The 23,753-nt window shown below is 38.8% G+C and overlaps 1 protein-coding gene across 1 annotated transcript in view; it reads right to left on the bottom strand.

The window, feature by feature from the left end:
* The window catches only part of STIL (STIL centriolar assembly protein), a 47,953-nt gene extending 34,881 nt beyond the window's left edge, over nucleotides 1-13,072 (bottom strand). Inside the window, exons 1-7 of the mRNA XM_052637526.1 lie at nucleotides 13,029-13,072; nucleotides 9,645-9,752; nucleotides 7,490-7,602; nucleotides 6,077-6,261; nucleotides 5,014-5,261; nucleotides 2,904-2,987; nucleotides 1,477-1,563 (exon numbers count right to left, since the gene is read on the bottom strand). Coding sequence (XP_052493486.1) covers nucleotides 1,477-1,563; nucleotides 2,904-2,987; nucleotides 5,014-5,261; nucleotides 6,077-6,261; nucleotides 7,490-7,602; nucleotides 9,645-9,752; nucleotides 13,029-13,072 — 869 coding nt within the window. The remainder of the gene's footprint in view (nucleotides 1-1,476; nucleotides 1,564-2,903; nucleotides 2,988-5,013; nucleotides 5,262-6,076; nucleotides 6,262-7,489; nucleotides 7,603-9,644; nucleotides 9,753-13,028) is intronic.
* Between the last annotated feature and the right edge of the window lie 10,681 nt (nucleotides 13,073-23,753).

Here is a 23,753-nt window from a genome sequence, read left to right as displayed (position 1 = left end):
ATTTTACTTTTCCTATTTAATGCTTTTCTCTGTAGGGTCTTTATTTTGTGTACTGCTTACTGCCAATATCACAAATAGTGCTTGATACCTAGTAGGTGCTCAACAAATACTTGTTCCACAGTGTTAGTGAGGGGATGGAGAAAACAGGCACTCTCAGACACTGTCAGAAAGATTATAAATTGGTAGCCTTTGAAGGGCAAATTGGCAATATCTACCAAAGCTTCCCAGGTGGAGCTAGTGGTAAAGAATCTGCCTACCAATGCAGGAGATGCAAGAGACACAGGTTCGATCACTAAGTTGGGAAGATCCCTTGGACAAGGGCATGATAACTCACTCCAGTATTCTTCCCTGGAGAATCCCATGGACAGAGAAGCCTGGAAGGGTCTCACACAGTGGGACATGACTGAAGTGACTTAGCATGCATCAGAACTTAAAATTATATGCTTTTCACCCAGAAAAAAACACTTTTAGGTATTTATTCTACAAATATACTAGTATCTGCACACAAAGATGTATAGGACAAAGTTTCTGCAAGCAAAAGGAGCAGTTTTAAAAATGTAGTATCTATTATTTACTATTCAGTTGTAAAACATAAGTATTAAATTTGTATGTGCCAAGATTTAGTAATGATCTCTAAGTTATTATGACATAGAGAAAAAAGCAACAGAGAAAAGGGTGAACAGTGTGATCTCATTTTTGATTTAACTTTTATAGGTCAGGAAGGGTGATAATTGTCTATGCTTCAAGAAGGAAGCACTCCTTGAACAGTGGTTGTCTCTGGGGATAGGGTATCTGGGGAAATGGGGTGGAAGAGACATTTTTATTATGCATCTTTATGTATGTCTGATTTATTGTCATGTACTTGTACTGGCTTCCCATTAAATTTTCTTTTAAGTGTATTATAGCCACCAAAGCAGACAGAAAGAGAATATGGAATTTTCATTTAATAGACGAAGAAAGGAAGAGGCAAATAGTGGTACCATGTACAAAATAAAATGAGGAAGTGAGGTCAGAAAGTTTATTACTTCCAAAGCTTATACTTTAGTTCCAAGAACATTAAAATTCAAGTATTTCTTAGGGTACTATCAGTAGCACTGAGTAAATAAAACACTTGTTAAGGTAAAAAAATTCTAACTTATTTTCAGTCACATCAATGAAAATTAATCTTTTTTATAAAACAGAATGCTAGAGTAGATGATCATAAGGGTTTTTCCCCCTGCTCATTAAAAATGTATCTTCTGTGTTACAGTACTATTGTTAGGCAAGTGAATTTCTTGATATTTCCAAGTTTAGCACAACATTATCTTTTTTGTCTGGTTTTATTCCTGTTTAATATAAGGTTTGTTTTCCTTGGTGTGTTTGTTCTTCTGGTTTGTAAAAGGTTAAGGCATAGCATGAATCTTAAATGATACCAATAAAACATGAGTAGAGGAAAAGATCAAAATAAAGCCCTATCAAAATAAAAATACCACTTACCTTTCTTGAATAGAAGAACTGAACATGTATCGCAAGCAGCAGGCCCATACCTGAGGACTATAGATATGTATAATTCCAGACAGCCAGCTAAAACAAAAAATAGAAATTAAGAACTACAGTCATTTACAAATTAGTATTTAACATCTTTAGATTATGTTCTTCTCAAGGTAATGTGGCAGAGATCCTTGGCATTCACCAGGAATAAATCAAAGGGCTCATAATCAAGAAATCTATGAACATTAAACCATGGTGATAATTAAGACGGAGACTATAGATATAGCTATAACTATAGATAGATATTTAGAGAGAGCAGTACTTTCTGTCCTTTTCCACCTGAAATGGCAGTCAAATGGTGAGAGAGAAAATGGTTAACAATAGAAGTGAAAATAAGAATTAATCAATTAGCCTGTATTAGAAAGAATATTCTGAAATAAGGGAGGATGAAGCTAGCAGCCTAAAACCATAGTTATTGAAAGGACTGAATTCTATAAATATATAGGGTAGCCTGAAACACAGAATAATTCTTAATAGATACTCACTTAAGCAGGAACAATACACAGCCACTTAAGACCAGAGTGAACAGACAGTAAGTAAATTTCATAGTCCACAAAACATTTGTGCACTCCTATTTTTTAACTCTGCACATACCATTCCCACACACGGGTTCCTTACCCCATCAATCCTTCCTTCTATTGGCCACACACGTAAGGTCCAGCTCAAGTTAGCCTTTCCCCTATCATCTCTCTTAAAAACAAAAATAGTGCTCAGTCTAAACTGTTTATTTCATAGTAAATTATAAAGTCCTTGAGGAGCTTTAAATCCCAACACAGTATGAAACACAAGACTATGTATAGGATGAACACTCAATAAATACTGAATTAAGATAAATTTCTGACTGAATAATCTGTCTAAATGTCATTAACCACTAACTTGAAAGAGACAGCCATAAATACTGAGAATTTCTGGAAAACTGCCTGGCAGTGAATTTTAAGCAATGTTATATTCTGAGTCCTGGATTCTTCAAATTGCCTTAAGGACTGGAATAGTGAATAAGGTTAAAGAAACAGGGCTCTAAGGCTTCAGCTTCAACCAGAAGAATTCAGCTTTGTTTTATATACTAGAATTCTTCCTAAGATTGGACAAAAATCTTGCTTTAATTGGTTCAGCTATTAAAATAAGAAAGCTTAAGCATCACGGGCATTCATGATTTTATAAGGTGAAAGCGAAAGTCGCTCAGTCATGTCTGATCCTTTGCGACCCCATGGACTGTCCATGGAATTCTCCAGGCCAGAATACTGGCGTGGGTAGCCTTTCCCTTGATCCAAGTATTAATGACATATTCGCAGTACAAATGATTCACGTATTTATCATATACATTTAAGTACATATATGGCTGAAAAGGTTTTTATAAGTAATGCAATACTTACATTCCCACTAACGGTAGAGAATAGACCTTGGGATCAGATTCCAGCAAAAGTAATAGCTTGCGTGTCTCATCCATGGTGAGATATCTAAGCAAGAGACAAAAAACAATTGGAACTATGTACTTTACCTAAAAGAGAATAATCTGAGCGCTAAAGAAGTATATTTTAGGCAGAGAAAAGGATTCAAATAAATAATTTCTCTCACATACACACAAAGAAAAGAGTTCAAAGTGTAGAAAAAGACTCCAGCAATTCCAAGGACAAAATAGAACAGATTTAATATCTTAAAATTTCTATCTATTAAAATGGTCAATAAAGATTACACATCTTTTGAAAAAGCTTGCTCTGAAAGTATCAACTTTTTAAAAATCAAAAGTATTAAAATCAAGGCTGACAATTTCAGAACCAAATAGGTTTCCCTGCAAGAAATGAACTTCCTATTGCTGGAAGTGATCAAGCATCCAGGTGAACTGACAAGATTACAACAGATGTGACTTGTCAATGAAGGACACGGAATTAGGTGAGGGGTATTCAATCTTCCTTGTACTATATTCCTCCAACTGCTATCAAAGAATTTTGCAAATCATGATAGAACCCCAAAGCTCACTTTTCCCTAAAAGGACATTATACTACATTTATACTTTGTTATTGGACTTATTTACTGACAATAAGTTTTAAGAATATGATATCTACAGTACAATTGTCAAGAGTTAACTTTACTGTTGTGGGTTTAAAACACTAAAGTAAAAACAATTCCATTTGTGATGTAAAGTCTTGACAATACCACAGAAGATACATTTTATTGCTATAATAACCTTAAAACACAAAGATGATGAATTTATCAAACCATGATGATTAAGCCAGAGGTGGCAAGAGTTTTACATTAGTAAAATAACACTTACACCTGCTTTGAGAGCGCTTCTGCCTTGACAGCCTGATAAATTCCTGCTTCACTACTACATGGACACAGATATTAAAGAAAATAAACTAATTTTTTGGTTAATTTTAACACACATTTCTGTGTCCCCATTGAGAAGCACTTTATTCCTCCAAGAGAATTTAAATGTTCAATTTAGTTCAAACAGTTAAAAATCACTATGACCTTTGACCATTCATTTTGGAACACTTTTTCCTTTGTGCCACTACAACCAGAAAGGTGCTCTGATCAGTATGTAGGCATTTTCTTGCTATTTCTGGGACAGTCGGAGAAGAAAAACCTTTCTCTTATCTTTTTTTGAAGAGGCATTTTTGGTAGATGAGACTTGGAGTTGAGTTTACCTTGCCGAACAGTTTTAGCTCTGGAGACCTAACAGGAACTAGGGTGGAGTCAGTGGGAAAGGAAGCCAGAAAGGAATTGCTTAGACTTTAAAGCAGTGGGTGCTTACATTGTCTGACCTAGGTCAGCAGACAATGGTTAAAGAAAGTGGACGAGGATTCAGGGAAGCAGCCCTGCTGAGGACCAGAAAGCAAGCAACTTGGCATGCATTTCCTAAGAAACCAAGAGTGGTGGACAGGAGGCTAGAGAGGACGCTGCTGCAGCAATGTGAGGAAACTCCACCCTCAAGTGGTTGACAATATAGTAGGCAAGAGTATTTAACATTTTAATTATCTCCTCTATCTGCTGTGCTCATTATCCACAAGTAAAACTGCATATTACAAATAATTCTCTAGCCTCCGTTAGGCTCATTATCAGGAAAATAATTAATTCAGCAAAAATTAACAATTTTAGGGACTTCCCTGGTGGTCTAGAAGCTAATACTCTAAACTTCCAACGCAGGGAGCCCGGGTTTGATCCCTCGTCAGGAAACTAGATCCCACAAACTGCAACTAAGAGTTCGCATGACTCAACTAAAGATCCTTCCTGCCGCAACAAAGATCGAAGATCCCATGTGCCAAAACTACCACCCGGCATAGCCGAATAAACAAGTAAAAAAAATAAGCAATTAAAAAAAATTAACCACTTTATCACCTTCCTTGGTTATTTCTCTAGCCATCAAATATCAGGCATGTAAACTGACTGAACAATTATTTCATATTATGTGAATAACATGAAAATATACTAATGTGACCAATATTTAAAATTTTGGATGAATATGTCTTTTACTTTACTTACCCATATTTATAGGTACCTTGAACTTGAGAAATATTCAGATTACTGCTCAAATTTCTTGCTAGAGCTGTTGGAATGATGGGGATGGGTTTAACAGGTGTGCACTTAAAGGTGTTTGCTAGAGTTACTGCTGCCCAATCCAAGTCGAAATCCACAGTGTCCAGACTCTCCCTGGAAGTGATGTGAGCTCTCAGGGCAAGTAGTTTTCCACAGTCCAAGGACTCTTTGCTACACACATGATGCTGCAGAGCCTGAGGAATCGACATCATACGATTATTTTAAAATTTTGAAATCTGTACACATCTCTAAAGGGTTTGTTTCATATACCTTGCATTAACAAAAAAATTTCTGATTTGCAATAGTTCAATTCTCTTACTTCTTCCATGTGACCAGAAGGTTACATGAAAAATGATGTTAAATCAAATAAGATTTACTATACTGTACAAGATTTTCTATACTCCATCTATATAAAGAAGTCCATTCCTCTTTGATTATGTTCTTATTACCCCAAATGGTCAAGTTGGTTCTTCCTCTGTAGTTGCTCATGTACACTGTCCTTTCTGGTCTCACTGCCCCCACTCTACTATAGGCAAATACATCCCTGACTATTGCAAGGCCTAACTATTCTGACTCTACTCAGCCTGCCCTATCACATTAATCATCCTTGATTTAACAGTATTTCCTTTTCAGAAATTTTCAATGAAAAACACAGCCCATTAGACAAAGTTAAAATTCCTTAGCTTGGCAGACAAGGCTCTCTCTGATCTAGACACACTAGTTCTGAAGTGTGACTGCCCACAAGTCCAGCAAAAATCTCCACCCTCAATGTTATCCTTTGTACTTTGCTATCTTAGTTACGTTGCTTCCTCTTCCAGAATGCTACCCATATTATCCAACTACAATTTCCATCCTCAGAAACTATACTTAATTGCATTTTAGGTCAACAATCATTTAGTCAAAAATTTTATGAATATCTATTAAATATGGGTTTATTAAAATATAACACAGTACACATAATTTGATTCTTTGCTGAATTAGGAATAATCACATTATCAACAAATCTTACCTTGAAAGCTGAATTAAAGTCATCTGCATTGTGAATTATTTCTCTTGAACAAAGTCCTTGAGTATGAATTTTGCATGGGATTACAAAGTCCCCAGGAAGAAAAGCAGTAGGGATTCTCTCCAATAATTCAGGTACCTCTCGACCAGGATCAAAACGATCTATTGTCAATGTCACACTTTCTTCATCTGTAGAACAAAACAGCAGTTATTATGTGTGCATGCATGCTCAGTCACTAAGTCGCGTCTGACTCTTTGTGACCCCATGAACTGTAGCCTGCTAGGATCCCCTGTCCATGGGATTTCCCAGGCAAGAATACTGGAGTGGGTTGCCATTTCCTCCTCCAGGGCATCTTCCCGACCCAAGGACTGAACCTATGTCTCCTGCATTGGCAGGCGGGTTCTTTACCACTGAGCCACTAGGGAAGCCCAGCAGTTATTAATTAGAATGCCAATTATGAAATGTGAAATAACCAAGCAAGCCCAGATTATAGGAAAGCATTTTGTTCATACTAAGAGTACATTAAACTCTGATTACTTCTTGGAAGAAAAGTTATGACCAACCTAGAGAGTATATTCAAAAGCAGAGACATTACTTTGCCGACTAAGGTCAGTCTAGTCAAGGCTATGGTTTTTCCTGTGGTCATGTATGGATGTGAGAGTTGGACTGTGAAGAAGGCTGAGCGCCAAAGAATTGATGCTTTTGAACTGTGGTGTTGGAGAAGACTCTTGAGAGTCCCTTGGACTGCAAGGAGATCCAACCAGTCCATTCTGAAGGAGATCAACCCTGGGATTTCTTTGGAAGGAATGATGCTAAAGCTGAAACTCCAGTACTTTGGCCACCTCATGAGAAGAGTTGACTCACTGGAAAAGACTCTGATGCTGGGAGGGATTGGGGGCAGGAGGAGAAGGGGATGACCCAGGATGAGATGGCTGGATGGCATCACGGACTCGATGGACATGAGTCTGAGTGAACTCCGGAAGATGGTGATGGACAGGGAGGCCTGGTGTGCTGCGATTCATGGGGTCGCAAAGAGTCGGACATGACTGAGCGACTGAACTGAAACTCTGATTTTAAATTAAAAAGAAAAAATTTTTTTTTAACTTTTTATTTTGTATTGTGGTATAGCCGATTAACAAGTAATGTGATAGTTTCAGGTGAATAGCATAGGGACTCAGCCATACATATATATATATATATGTAAACTCTCATTTAAAAAAAATAACTTGCATATATATTCATCAACATGACCAGACTGCAACATCTATGATAAGCAGTGTCAACTTTAACTCATCTTCCTAACACTGGTATACAGCAAAAAAAGAAAAAATGGTCAAAGTGTATTACAATAATTGGCTGAAGCAGTAAACACAGAGTCTATTATAGTCATAAAAATAATTTTTCAAAGTATGTTACCTTCATCTACTGTGAGAGAACCAAGTAAAAAGCATGGCAAGTTGTTTTTATTCTGTTTAGCATGACGACAAGCAAGTCGGATGGTCTTTTCAGTTACCACAAGCCTTGGATTTCTGAAAAATAACAAGCCTTTTATGAATGTGATGGATCTGACAGCCTAAAAAATCTTTCTGTCATGAAATGTTGCCTAAGGTACTATATATATATATCTTTTAAAATGTACAGAAAGATCACTGCTGGGAAATCCTACGGTCAAAGGCAAGGTGTAAGGAGGGCTGCCTAGAAAGCAATATTGCAATAAGCAGACACTGAAATTACAGTTATTCTTGAGGCATTTGCTTAATTTTATGAACCACAGCAAAGATCAAGAAACTATGAGGTCTCCTATTTTTGTAAATAAACTTTGATTGAGATAGTCACATCCATTTATTTACATATTATCTATGAACTTGTTACTAGCATTGCTGAATACAAAATATAAATACAATTCACATGCTTAAATATCTAAAGGACTCTAAAATATGAACAAGGAACAAGATACTATTAAAAAAGATGAAATTTATTATTCTATAAACTGTGTGTATATATATTATAAATTATCTTTCACATGTATAGTATATACATTTAAAAACCTAAATGAACAGGTTAGATGGCAACTAATAAGTAGCACAGCTAAAGAGTAAATCAGGAGAGCTGAAGAACAAAAGAAATACTCAAAATGTAGCACAGAAAGATAGCAATAGAAAACACAGGTTAAGAGACATGTAGAAAAGAATCAACAGGTCTAACAAATATTTAACGGAACTTCCACAAGATATTGTTTAAAAAATTATTTGTAGTAATCATTGCCTTACATATTCTGTGATATCACCCTTCTCTGCCAACTAGTTTAAAACTTAAAACCTTTTTGACATGTAATTTCCTTCAGTTCCTCTATTCAGCTGATCACCAAATGCTATAAAATGTTTCTTCAAAACACCTTGTTTCATCCCTTCCTCTTGGTCTCAATGCTGCTACACTGCTCTAAACCCTTATAATACCTAACATTTATTGACTACCTCTTATGCCCAAGCATTGTGCCAACTGCTGCTTTAAAACCTGTCTCATTCAATACTTAGAAGAGTGCTATGAAACAAGTGTCATATTCCCATTTTATTTTAGTTTATTTTTGGCTGCATCGGTCTCTGTTGGGTTTTTTGCACTGGCTTTCTCTAGCTGTGGTGAGCAGAAGCTACTCTTCTTGGCAGTACATGGGCTTCCCACTGCGGCAGCCTCTCTGTTGCAGGGCACAGGCTCCAGGCGTGCGGGCTTCAGTTGCTGCAGCACACAGGCTTGTGGGCCCTAGAGCACGGGTTCAGCAGCTGTGGTGCACAGGCTTAGTTGTTTCGCAGCATATTGAATCTTCCCGGACCAGGGATCGAAACCCTGTCCCCTGCATTGGCAGGCAGGTTCCCATCCACTGAGCTACCAGGGAAGTCCCCCATTTTATAAATAAGGAAACTGATCCTTGGCTACTTTACTGAGGTCACTTAAATAAGAGAGGGTAAATCAGGATCTGACCCTCCAGGAAGTCTGGCTCTAGTTTAACACCTTAAACCACTATAGTGTAAATCTGTATCACTTAGATAACAGACAACCATCTCCCGCTTAGGGCTGACTCTAAGCTCTCCCCGCTATGATCTATCCTTCTTAGAACTCTGCTTTTAACAAGTAACTCTCTAATATACAATATCTCAATGGATCTCTGTTTTCTATTACTTGAAGCCTAAGCTTCTATGTCTGTCTTTCACAATCCTGGTCATAACTCTAATATTTTACACTCCTTTTAAATGGTCTATTCACTCAAAATCAATTTTCTCAATGTTATTCAAATACCATGCTGAAGTATGATGAAAAACTCAGTTTTTATATTTTGCCTCTTGAAGTCCTATAATACTTAGAACCTTAGATTTACAGAATATTTTAACTGTGAAATTAGGACTACTTCTCAAAATCATAAGGAACAGGTTTAAGAAGAAGCAGAAAGAATATTTTGCCTCAGAGGAGCCTAGGTGGAAACATTAAAAAAAATAATTACTCATAGTAACCACTGCCTTACATATTCCTTAGATTCCTGTTTATACTGGTTTAATTTGAAAATAGAAGCATCTTATACCTGTAGTAACGGAGATGTAAGTAGATGAAATCTCCAATTGGCACTGGGTTCCAAAGTGCACATTTTGATGGAGGAAAATAGAAAGGCACCATCCTGCTTGAAGAAAATCTTAAAAAAAAAAAAACCAAAGCACAATGAGAAACAGACAAATCTTACAAGAAACAGTTTAAATAATAGGGCTTTTCTGATTGCTTTTGTAACTTTAGAAGATTTGAAAAACATTTTTAAAAAGTAAAAGAAAAATCTCTTGTAACTCTACTATCAAGAGAATAAACACTCAAAAGTTACATCCTTTTTTTCCTATTCACATATACATTTATATACACATGAGCCTTTTAAAAAAGAACTGAGTATAAATTCTATAAAATCTTCTTTAAGTAACAGAAAATGAATATAAACAGTGAATTTAAATTTTAAATTAATATCTGTCTTTCTGAACTAATTTCAGGGAAACACTTAAAAAATTTTGAAAAACACAAAACCTTTTCAGGGCTTTCAAACTTGGTATTTTAGGCCCTGTCACATGAGGTCTTTTCTTTTTGCAGCATCACATGGCATGCGTGATTTTAGTTCCCTGACCAGTGATTGAACCTGCACCTCCTACAGTGGAGTCTCAACCACTGGACTTCCAGGGAAGTCCCACATGTAAGTTTAATTACCGAAGCATCAGAAAAACATCAATAATTCCTCAACAAAGATCATGCAAGCAACATAAAGCAATGTTAAATCATATAGGGTAGCATCACAGAGTTTTTATTTTGTATAAGTGAGTAATTTGAGAACACTACAATAAGAAAAATAATGCAAAGAAAGGACTAGGAGAGAATATCAGCTAAAGTCACATGTAATTAAAGCAAGAAAGCTCTGCAGTGAGCTACCTACAAAAGTAAATTTGCATGGTGGTAGACTATTAAATAGTTGAATTGAAAAAATATTTATCATATCACACACTAAGAATATCTTGTTCTAGATCTTACTTTCATGTATCACCTGATAAAACTTACCAACTAAAATACGGGCCCCAGTCATCTGCTATGATGATCCACAGATCATCACAGATCCACAGATTATCTGCTATGTACCAGGCATCCTACTGGGCACTTTACATGTACAGTATTTCTCACTAAAACTGTTTCTGAGACATTTTATTGTCCACTTTGGAGATAACAAACTCCAACTTCTACAACTTGATACAACAACTAAGTAGCAGAGCTGGAATTCGTATCTAAGTGTGGCTGATTTCAAAGCTTGTACTACTAGAAGCTGAATGATGTAATGCTTTAGACCATGGTTCAGTCTGGCTCTACCACAATCTTAGTTTTGTGCTTGTAAATCTTTATAAGGATTTTTAATCTCTCTTTATTTGAAATAAAGACACAATCTGAAATTAAGAAATTTGTTCAAAGTCACAAAGGTAGTTAAGTGACAAATTGTCAATTTATCTATGTCTCTACATCTAATATATTTATTATTTACCAGTTGGTGAGAAGAAGAGTGATTTAAGGGTTAAAAGCAAAGCCTGGCTATCAGCTGCTTAGGTCTTTGATTTTCGAACCTGGCTTCAAAATTTGCTGGCTGTGTGACCATGATCAAATCAATGTCTCTGTGCCTGAGTTTCTTCAACTGTTAAACAAAATAATATCAGTATCTCCTGGGAGAGTTATAGTGAATACTTATTAAATGAGTCAATATATATAAAATGCTCAGAAAAAAATCCTGGCTTACAGTAAGTGCTCAATGTTAGCTATTTCGTTTTGTTATAAGTAGTCCATTTCTTTTTGCTGTAAGTAGTAGTGCAGGTTTAAAATCCAACCTGCACTCCTTCAGGTTTACTTCCTTACAGTGCACAGTAGAAATCATTTCAGCTTTAAATACTGGCTATACCAGTTACCAACTGTATAACTGTGGGTTGGTTAAGATCTCTATGCTAGTTTCCTGCATAGAAAAAAAAAAGAGGGGGATAATAATAGTACCCATTCCTCATGGGTTTGTTGTGAGGATTAAATAAAAACAATGCATGCAAAGTGCCTATTAGCACAGAACCTGGTTTTATTAATTTTTTCCTTAATCTAAAGTATACAGCAAGACAGACTTGAGAGGCAAGAAAGATAAAAACACCTTGAAACTGGGTGCAAAGTTCTGCATGTATGTATAAAAGTACTTTTCCTTAGGGAATGAAATTCATGGCTATTAGACATTCAAAGGGGTTTGTAAACAAAAATAATTCAAAACTGCTGCCCTAAAAGCCCACAAATTACAGAGTTCAATAAATGGACTAAAATCTAGAGTTGTATATGCCAGGAATTATCAATTTAAATCACAAGAGTATATTATTTCCCCTAGAATGTAAGGAATGGATTTGACCCAATAATAAAATTAAAGAGAAGAACAAAGGCTGATAAAGTTTCAAAGAATAAGAGGTAGCAACAGGAGAGACAGAAGGGCCAAAGTTAAGCAAAAGGAATATGATAGCCTCTTTGGGTCATGTTTCCCATTGTCTTCATCAAGAACATCTGCCACAAAGAAAAATAACACAGAGCATAAAGGTAACTCATGGATGCAATTCTAGTTAGGAAGAAAAGAAATTTACATGTCAGCAATAATTGTTCTTCTCAAGGGGGAAAAAAGAACAATAAATGATCCAAAGAGCCAAATAACTCAAGCCTTTTGCCTGCTCCTCAAAGTAGTGACAGACTGAGAAAATTAGGAGACAGGTGGCAAGCTCCTCCTCCTTATACCACACTGAGTGGGAAAAGGCTTAGGTACATTCACTGTGAAATTTTTCCCATCAAATAATTAAGAGTTTATAAGAGGGAAGGAACTCAACCGCTTTCCCATTTGTCTAGGATGTAAATAAATATGTATGTGATCTTTAGCCTCAAAAGTTCAGGTACTACTTTTCATCAATACAAAGACCCTCTGTGAAACTAAAATAAGCAAAGGAGGAAATGAGACTAAGATTTACTGAGTGCCTACAATGTCCCAGACCCTTTAGTTTAGCAGTCTTATTTAACCCGCACAATAACCTTCTGATAGAGATTATTGTCCCCAGTTTACAGATGAGGAAATTGAAGCTGCTACTGCTACTGCTAAGTTGCTTCAGTCGTGTCCGACTCTGTGCGACCCCAAGGATGGCAGCCCACCAGGCTCCCCCGTCCCTGGGATTCTCCAAGCAAGAACACTGGAGTGGGATGCCATTTCCTTCTCCAAATTGAAGCTTAGAGAAGTTAAATAACTTGATCATGGTCACCCACCTAATAAATGGTAAAACTGGGATATGGACCCAGATTTTCCTGATTCTAAAGATTATTTTTTTCTCCTCTCTTCCAACCCAAGTTATGTGAGTAACTGTGAAAAGCACATTCTGTAAAAATATTTCTATACCTGGTATTCATCTGGGGCCCTGCAAGAGGATATGTAGACTCCATGATAGTTGGTGAATCATTTATTCAACTTCACATGCTCAGGAACCTAAAGAAATAAAGAGAATATTACTAATGAGTGACAAAAACAAAAAAATAAAAAGAAACATGATTTAACCACATATTAGCAAAATAACAGACAAAATTAGGTTACTTATATGAAGTGTCTTTATCCATAGATGAATAAGATAAAGTGCTTATGGATTCTGATCACTTTCATACTTTATAGTACTCCGACTGTAAATTAATGTTAATATTTATTCTAGGCAGCAAATCCCACCAACTATCTATTTATTAAAATTCTGCCCCAAGATCCTTGTATTAATTTAGTGAGCTGGGTAGGGCAGGTAGTATTTAATACATGAGATTTTAACCAAAAGCTTCATAATAGTCAGAAAACCACAAAGCAGCAAATAGGAACAATTTGGGCTAGGTATTTATTCGGTCTATAATAAAGTCAACAATTTTCAAGCTGTGGAGATAGGAGACAAATACTGCATACCCACAAACTAACTTATATTAGTGCCATGTCAGTGGTCTTTTCTTGGCTCCTCATACATTCCCTGGGTAATCTCATCCACTCCCATTGCTTCCGAAGCAAACATAGCAAACTTTCAGTTTCTGCCTCTCTTCTAAGTTTCAAGTCTGTATTTCTAATTGCCTATTGGATTCTTGTTGCTGTTTAGTCACTAAGTCATGTCTGACTCTTTGCAACCCTGTAGACTCTAGCCCACAAGGCTCCTCTGTCCATGAGATTTCCCAGGCAAGAACACTGGAGTAGGTCCCCATTTCTTTCTCCAGGGGATCTTCCCCACCCAGGAATGGAACCCTAGGTCTCCTGCATTGCAGGCAGATTCTTTACCACTGAGCCACTGGAAAGTCCTACCCATTGGATATCTACCTCTAAATATTATAAAAGCAAAATACATATCTCAAAGTCCTTTCTTTATAGCTCATTATTTGCTATGTTCTTTTATCAAAGCTTATAGTTAAAATCTATAGGCCCTGTGTATTCTACTTCAATTCTAACAAAAAAGAATTGTTTAAAAGCAAGGTAAGGAATGCGAGAGTTATTCATGCTGGTGCAGCAGTCATTCAGAAAATTTTTTTAGTTAAAGTCACAACCTGGAAATATTTACAAAAACCAAATCCTATTTAAAGTGCCCTTGTAAGGTTGATAAAAAGTCCCTCTTAGAGGTATCTGGACTTCATGCAGCTTCTATGGAATGCATGTTTTAAACTTTAAAGTCCTTCTATGCTACTTGGTTGTCATGGACAACAATATTCAGATTGATAGCTGTAACTTTCAGAATTAATAAAGTGCCATTTTTCTTTATTAAACAAAAGAGTCTTAACACTCCTTATTTGTCTGTTCTTTCGTTACGCATTACGATAAATCAAAAATGTTGACCTATTATTTCTCATTTCAAAAAAACCGATAGGAGTTAATTGACAGTAACACACAAGCAATTAAAGCTAAGTGTAGTGAAAGTAAAATCATGTAACACCTACACCTAGCAAAACATGTTCTCCCTGGATAATGGCATAGTTGTGTATCAAATGGAAACCATCAAGTCATCCTTATCTCTCCTTTCTCCCTCTTCCCCAATATAAACTGTCTTTCTATCTCCACTAACTCAGTTCCTGACTTTATTAGCTCTCACCAGATTTACTGAAAAGTCTCCACAGTGCTACCAGAAGGGCTGCCTTTGTGCCCAGTGAAAAAGGGTTGAAAACCATTAGTTGCTCAGTTCAGTTCATTTCAGTTCAGTCGCTCAGTCGTGTCCGACTCTTTGCGACCCCATGAATCGCAGCACACCAGGCCTCCCTGTCCATCACCAACTCCCGGAGTTCACTCAGACTCACGTCCATCGAGTCCATGATGCCATCCAGCCATCTCATCCTCTGTCATTCCCTTCTCCTCCTGCCCCCAATCCCTCCCAGCATCAGAGTCTTTTCCAATGAGTCAACTCTTCGCATGAGGTGGCCAAAGTACTGGAGCTTCAGTTATAGGATCATTCCTTCCAAAGAAATCTCAGGGCTGATCTCCTTCAGAATGGACTGGTTGGATCTCCTTGCAGTCCAAGGGACTCTCAAGAGTCTTCTCCAACACCACAGTTCAAAAGCATCAATTCTTCAGCACTCAGCCGTCTTCACAGTCCAACTCTCACATCCATACATGACCACTGGAAAAACCACAGCCTTGATTAGACAGGCCTTTGTTGGCAAAGTAATGTCTCTGCTTTACAATATGCTATCTAGGTTGGTCATAACTTTTCTTCCAGGGAGTAAGCGTCTTTTAATTTCATGGCTGCAGTCACCATCTGCAGTGATTTTGGAACCCCCCCCCCGAAAGTGTGACACTCTTTCCACTGTTTCCCCATCTATTTCCCATGAAGTGATGGGACCAGGTGCCATGATCTTCGTTTTCTGAATGTTGAGCTTTAAGCCAACTTTTTTGCTCTCCTCTTTCACTTTCATCAAGAGGCTTTTTAGCTCCTCTTCACTTTCTGCCATAAGGGTGGGGTCATCTGCATATCTGAGGTTATTGATATTTCTCCCGGCAATCGTGATTCCAGCTTGTGTTTCTTCCAGTCCAGCGTTTCTCATGATGTACTCTGCATAGAAGTCAAATAAGGAGGGTGACAATATACAGCCTGGATATACTCCTTTTCCTATTTGGAACCAGTCTGTTGTTCCATGTCCAGTTCTAACTGTTGCTTCCTGACCTGCATACAGATTTCTCAAGAGGCAGGTCAGGTGGTCTGGTATTCCCATCTCTTTCAGAATTTTCCACAGTTTATTGTGCTCCACACAGTCAAAGGCTTTGGCATAGTCAATAAAGCAGAAATAGATGTTTTTCTGGAACTCTCTTGCTTTTTCCATGATCCAGCAGATGCTGGCAATTTGATCTCTGGTTCCTCTGCCTTTTCTAAAACCAGCTGGAACATCAGGGAGTTCATGGTTCATGTATTGCTGAAGCCTGGCTTGGAGAATTTTGAGTATTACTTTACTAGCATGTGAGATGAGTGCAATTGTGTGGTAGTTTGAGCATTCTTTTGCATTGCCTTTCTTTGGGATTAGAATGAAAACTGACCTTTTCCAGTCCTGTGGCCATTGCTGAGTTTTCCAAATTTGCTGGCATATTGAGTGCAGCACTTTCACAGCATCATCTTTCAGGATTTGAAACAGCTCAACTGGAATTCCATCACCTCCACTAGCTTTGTTCGTAGTGATGCTTTCTAAGGCCCACTTGACTTCACATTCCAGGATGTCTGGCTCTAGATGAGTGATCACACCATCATGATTATCTGGGTTCTGAAGATCTGTTTTGTACCGTTCTGTGTATTCTTGCCACCTCTTCTTATTATCTTCTGCTTCTGTTAGGTCCATACCATTTCTGTCCTTTATCGAGCCCATCTTTGCATGAAATGTTCCCTTGGTATCTCTAATTTTCTTGAAGAGATCTCTAGTCTTTCCCATTCTGTTGTTTTCCTCTATTTCTTTGCATTGATCGCTGAAGAAGGCTTTCTTATCTCTCCTTGCTATTCTTTGGAACTCTTCATTCAGATGGGTATATCTTTCCTTTTCTCCTTTGCTTTTCACTTCTCTTCTTTTCACAGCTATTTGTAAGGCCTCCCCAGACAGCCATTTTGCTTTTTTGCATTTCTTTTCCATGGGGATGGTCTTGATCCCTGTCTCCTGTACAATGTCACGAAGCAGTCGTGTCCAACTCTTTGTGACCCTAACGACTGTAGCCGGCCAGGCTCCTCTGTCTATGGAATTCTCCAGGCAATAACACTAGAGTGGGTAGCCATTACCTTCTCCCGGCGATCTTCATGATCCAGGGATCGAACCTGGGTCTCCTGTACTGCAGACAGATTCTTCACCATCTGAGCCACAGGGAATTATTGTTATATAAACCTGACCAAGTTATTCTCTGGCTTAAAGAGTTGATGGCTCTTCTTTCAGTTCAGTTCAGTTCAATCACTCAGTCGTGTCCAACTCTGTGTGATCCCATGAGCTGCAGCACACCAGGCCTCCCTGTCCATCAGCAACTCCAGAAGTTCACCCAAACCCATGTCCATTGAGTTGGTGATGCCATCCAACCATCTCATCCTCTGTCGTCCCCTTCTCCTCCTGCCTTGAATCTTTCCCAGCATCAGGGTCTTTCCAATGAGTCAGCTCTTTGCATCAGGTGGCCAAAGTATTGGAGTTTCAGCGTCAACATCAGTCCTTCCAATGAATATTCAGGACTGATTTCCTTTAGGATGGACTGGCTGATCTCCTTGCAGTTCAAGGGACTCTCAAAGAGTCTTCTCCAACACCACAATTCAAAAGCATCAATTCTTCAGCATTCAGTTTCTTTATGTCCTGTTTCAATGTCCATCCAATTGGTCAGTTGTGTCCGACTCTTTGTGACCCCCATGGACTAGCCCACCCGGCTCTTCTGTTCATGGAATTCTTCAGGCAAGAACACTGGAGTGGGTTGCCATTCCCTTCTCCAGGGGATCCTCCCTGACCCTGGGGTTGAATCGGGTCTCCTGAATTGCAGGCAGACTTTTTACAGTCTGAGCCACCAGGGAAGCTCCAGCTCTTCTTTATGTACAGAATAAAGGACTTTCAGAACCTGGCCCCACCCTGTTATTCCACTCATCCCTTCACTCCTACATCACATTCAGTGGATACTGGCAGTATCCACGGACACCTACTGTCCCTTTTATTTGGAAGGCCCTGGTAAACCCTCATCCTTCACAATCCAATCCGAATATCAACTCCTCTGTGAAACCGTCTCCTAGATACCATGGTGGTGTTACTACCGACTGGGTTCACACCCACAGCATTTTCACGCTTTGTTATTTATAAATCACTTCCAGCCGACCACGAACTTTAAACGTTAACCGATCCCTTACTATGTAGCTGGAGAAGGAAATGGCAACCCACTCCAGTAATCTTGCCTGGAGAATTCCATGGACAGAGGAGCCTGGCAGGCTACACAGTCCATGGGATTGCAGAGTCAGGCAAGATTGAGCAAGTATCACTCATTACTATGTAGCTGTCCGACCATACTGGGCTTCCGTCCAGACATTTTTACAGTAAAAACTTTATATGATAGCATGTTATTGATGGAAAACTTTGTACACATACCTAAGTAGAAATGACTCCCAAGGAATTCATTGTCCCGATTCCCTTTGCGTCATTAGTCCAGGCTCCTAGTCCGCTGAACCCAACATAGGCAGCAGAGTGTTGCCCACCCTCCTTCCCCCAGGCTCGCAGAGGCCCCTCGGGGGAACTGAAGCACAAAAACACTCACCGCAATCTCCGCCGAGTTGAGGTTTGTTTGCTGGTCCGGAACAGAGTCCAAAGAGAACCTCTGCCAACTCGCCCCGCCTCTGGGACGTTGAGGGTCGCGGGAACCGGGGCGGCAAATACAAGCTCGCGAAACCGAAGCCCGCGCCACGCCTGCTGACTGGTCGGAAGCCCAACCCATCAGGGAGAAGGGGCGGTGCCGGACTTGACACTCCCGGTCTCCGCGACGCTATGGTGCAATAGCCAATTAGCGGCCTGCACCGGTCCGACGCCGACCAATCCTAAACCTCCGTGGAGAAAGAGGGGCGCCAACCGCGCTCCAGGATCAGGTTCCGGAGGATTTAAACACTTCGATTTCGTCAACGGTTAAGTTCCGGGGTGGGGCGGGACTTGCCCACGCGCAATGAAAAAAGCCCGCCGGGCGGATGAGATGGCAGAGGAAGCCGGAAGTACAGGCTTCTCTGGCCCACTCTCGGCGGCTAGAGGCGAACCAAATGCTTTGACTGAATGCACAAAAAGAGGGGAAGTTCGATTTCTTCCAGTTTCTTTCCTAAGAATCATACTCGCTTCTCAACATAAAAGAGTTTAATTCCTTCCTGTTTGAGCCGAAAAGAACGTAGCCATTTGTAAGCTATTTATACTTACCTTCACAATGAATGGGCTTCCCTGATGGTTCAGTTGGTAAAGAATGTGTCAGCAATGCAGGAGACCCTGGGTTGGGAAGATCCCCTGAAGAAGGAAATGGCCACCCACTCCAGTAGTCTTGCCTGGGAAATCCCATGGACAGAGGAGCCTGGCAGTCTAGTCCATAGGGTCGCAAGAGTTGGACACGAGAGACTAACCCATCACCCTCCATAATGAATACTGGTATTAGGTATCGTATTGGTATTGTATATATGACATATGATATTAGTATTAGTGTGATTTATAGTTATCTTCACAAGTGTTGTTGATAATTGCGCCTTCACCGCCATTATCTTATTCGATTGTTTGAACAGCAGAAGTAGGTATTACTACCCCTATTTAAGGAGGGAGGACATGTGGAAGATCACACAGGTAGATAGTGCAGAGTCCAGATTTGAAATGTCACTTACATTTCTCTAGACTTTTGTTAATTTCCTGAGCAATGTGGGAGTGTCTTGATGTCTGAACTGCACTTTTAGGCTGTTCTGTACGACTGTGCATCCACCCTTTTGAGAGAGAGAAAACACTATCTTGAAAAATTTATCAAACAAGCCAAGAAATATGTGTTCCACAGTGTCAATCTCTGCTTTCCTGGAAATATTCCTAGAATCTAGGGAACACATTTTAAGAGAAATGCTGGTGAGTTTCTCAGATCTGGTGTATGAGCAGGAAGAGCCTCCGACAGTGATGCATGTCTGACAAAGCCTTGGCTGACCCAGTGGAGAACTCTGGAGCAGAGATTGTCCATGAGAGGAATCCCACATTAGGCAGAAATGACCAGAACCCTTGCTGTGCCCAGTCATTGCCTGGAACTTACCATAAAGAGCAAGCACCATCGTTAAGGCAGATCTGGAAGACCACAACAAGAGGCTGCCAGCCAGGTGTACTCTTTGCTGCTAATTGTCAAGTTCTTCCTAGAGATAGATCCAAGTGGCACAGTTTGATGGCTGCCATGATTTACATTAAGTGCAAAGGCCTTAGGGTGAGCATTTTCTGACATCTTCAAGGAAGAGCAGGAGACCAGTCTGTGCTGAGCAAAATAGGTTAGAAGACTATCAACAGTTGAAGAGGCAGGAGGTGTTGGTAGATCATGGGGCGTTTCAAGGACTTAGCTACAGTCTTGTGTTCTACAGGAAGCCAGTGGAAGATTTGAAATAGGGGGCTGTCAAGATCTGATTTTAGGTTTTAAAAGCATCACTATGGTTGCCACATAAAGAATAAACTGTAGGGAGCAAAGGCAGAAGCAAGGAGACTAGTTAGACAGCTGCTGCAATGACATAAAGGAGAGATTGACAGCTTGAACTGGAATGGTGGCAATGGAGGTGGTGAGAGGTTATTGGATTCTGCATATATTTTGAAGGCAGACTCAAATTTTGATTAGAGATTCTAGAATTTAGGATGTAAAAAAAAACTTTATGTGGGCTCCTTATGATTTATGTTTTTTTAAAGAACTACTTTAAAATATCTGAAAGAGAAACGTAAGATGATATGAATTAAACAAAAAGGAAGGGACAAGCATAACACACAAATCCCTACTCCTTAGGTGTAGGCTGGGCATAGTGACATCTTTCCAAAGTAGACAGTATGTTAAAGAGTGGAGGAAAGAGTAACTTAACAGTGGAGAAACCTGACCATTAGTATTTCAGCCATGTGATCAAGGTCAATATTAATAGTCATGCTGATAGTGTGTATACTTGATATGGTATGATGAAAATGGCACTTCACCTGTATGGTCTTCCTTCCAATAACCTATAAATCCAGACTTATCTTGAGAAAAACATCAGACAAATTTCAACAGTGGGGAACCCAAATAAATATCTGACCTATACTTCTCAAAACTCAAGGTTATCAAAACAAGGAAAGTCTGACAGACTAGCTAAGAGGAGCCTAAAGAGATAACTAAATGTAATGTGGTATCAAGACTGGAATCATGAAAGAGAAAAAGCAGACCAGATTGAAAAGTAAGAAAATGTAAATAAATTCTGGACCTTAAGTAATAATAGTGACCGATATTGGATAGGTAACTGTAACAGATGTACCATACTAAATATGAGCTGTTAATAACAGGGGAATCTCAGGGTGGGTAATGAGGAGACTCTGTACTATATTCTCAAGTTTCCTATTAATCTAAAACTGTTCTTAGAAATAAAGTCTGTTTAAAAAGAAGAAAGGGGCCGCCACACTCGCCCTCTGTGATGGCCCCCACTCTGTCTGTGGAGTGTGTTTCTCTCTAAACAAATCTACTTCTTACCTATCAAAAGAAAAAAGAAACCTAAGAAAGGAACGGGCAAGAGGAGAATTGAAGTATATGCTAATTTTTTGAACAACAGCAATAAATAAATGCCTTCTTTTATGCTTAATAATAACTCAGACTTCAATTAAACATTTTATTACCACTGGATTTCTAAGCAGGATATACATTCAATGCTATGGATTAAAAACAATGCTATGGATAGAGGAGATATTCTTAAAGCTGAATTACAAGTAATTACTGACTTCATTTTTGAATTGGAATGATTCAGCCTCATATTTAGGACAAGTTGGAGGAATCCAAAGGGCTTATTCCTTAGGTATTAAAATTTTTTTGGAATATGATATAATGTAACAAGCATTGACTTTGGGCATCTGGCCCCAGTTCTGTCATTTTAACTCTTTAAGATTGATTTTCCTTTTTTGCATATTGTACATCATCATAAAAAAGAGTTAAATCATAATAGTGTGAAAATTAATTAAAAGACTACCTATATATATTAAGTGTACCAGCTGTACTAACAACTGACAGTGTCAATAAATAAGCAACACATTGCTGTATATACATAAAGATTAAAGGAATGATTTGTTAAATTAGAGAATAAGCTTAGTGAAATCAAATCTACAGATGCTCTACCAAGGATCTACTACAAATTAAGCTTTGTGCTAAATGGCATGGGGAATTGGAAGGATATTTTCTTAAGCAAAGAACAAGGAAAGCCCAATTTTATAGGGATGTGTAATAAGAGGTAATTATCCAAAGCATATATGAATTATTGTTAGATTGCAGCCTATTAGATAGACTGAATATATACCTTGCTATTCTTTGATCCTTGTTTATATAGGCTGCTGCTGCTGTTTAGTGGCTAAGTCCTGTCCAAGTCTTTGCAACTCCATGGACTGTAGCCTGCCAGGCTCCTCTGTCCATGGGATTCCCCAGGCAAGAGTGCTGGAGTAGGTTGCCATTTCCTTCTCCCAGGGATCTTCCTGACCCAGGGATCGAACAAGCGTCTCCTGCTTGGCAGGTGGATTCTTTACCACTGATCCACCTGTTTTATGTCATTTCAAGACACCATGGGATTGCTATGGCTATTGGCCCCTACACAGAAAAGCTACCAGTCTTATTTTTCAAATTTTAAGAGCTTTAATTTGCTTTACAGAGAATCATTTCCAGTATGTCATGCTTTTTTTAAAATGTGTTTTTTAAAGTTGTTGCACAAACAACACTATAAAGAAAAAAAAAAATGTAACGGGAAAAATTAATCCAAAGTTCTGCACTCTAACATACCAATTGTTTTTATTTTTCCCTTACAGTCCCTGAACATATGACATGGTCTTTAAGATTAGACCTGGTAAATGTTCAGTGTTATAAACCCTGATGTGCCTGTTAACAGGCTCATCATGGGAATTAAAGAGCTATTGTTATCACCAGGAACAGGGAAGCTGGAATCACTTACCAGTTCTGCCCTTATTTACAAAACATCCAACTTTCCCTGTCTCTATTTACACTTCTAAGCTAAGCTGGACTGGTGCTCTTAGAAAATGACTACAGCTTTGCTTTTAAGGAACAGCATATTTTTAAGGGGGATTGTTAATCTGTCAATTTATGTAGAATTCCTTTGAGACTCAAACCTCTTGGGAAAGGTAATAATAACAATTAATGTGTCAAGTCATGTTGACTCATTTTACTTATTTTTTGAAAGCTTGGAATGTTTTGGAATAAAGACTAGAAAGATCTCTGTAAATAATGGCTAAGCCGACTTTTTTTTTAACCATCATCCTGATTTTGCAGACTAAGAAACTGTAGGTATATGCAAACTACCTAGGCTTGCAAAGTTGTAATAGGCAAAAAACGCTGGAAGACTGCTGAAGACCATCATTTCCCTTCACTGGTCAGCCTGCCATTCTGCAGTATGCAGACTGAGCTCAGCTGACAGAGTCACTCCCAGGAAGGTAGGTGTATTGTCTGTTGCCACATTTGGCATATAAGCTTTTAAAAAATCATGTTTCTTTTAACCAGTGCTCTCAGAATCTTTGATAAAAGGTACTTTGATAAAGCATTACAGCAAAAACTGCAAATCTGAATAACATCGAGTCTTCATTTTAGAACCTCCATTAAGCATCAGGTTATATCATGGGCTAAGCATCCCTCCAGGAAATAGATCACAATGTAATAGATGGCTATGAAGGCCTCAGGGCAAAGCATATGGCCTGCCATTTACCCACCTGTCCCACCCACCCACCTGCCCTGTCTTTGCTCCATCACCCAAACTGATCCTAGAAACCAGTTCCTAGCTATACTCAAGAAAGGAATTACAGGGCAGCAGTTGTCAAAGACCACTGTAGATAGAACTTGAGTGGCAGGAGCCAAGTTATATACTCTAAATCTTCCAAGAACCTTGGAGTTTCCTTGAGAGAGTAAATCACGTTGTAACAGTAACAC

Source organism: Budorcas taxicolor, chromosome 3, assembly GCF_023091745.1.
Source record: "Budorcas taxicolor isolate Tak-1 chromosome 3, Takin1.1, whole genome shotgun sequence".
NCBI lineage: Eukaryota > Metazoa > Chordata > Mammalia > Artiodactyla > Bovidae > Budorcas > Budorcas taxicolor.
Note: the sequence above shows the minus strand (reverse complement) of the source record. Positions and strands in the feature narration are given on the sequence as shown.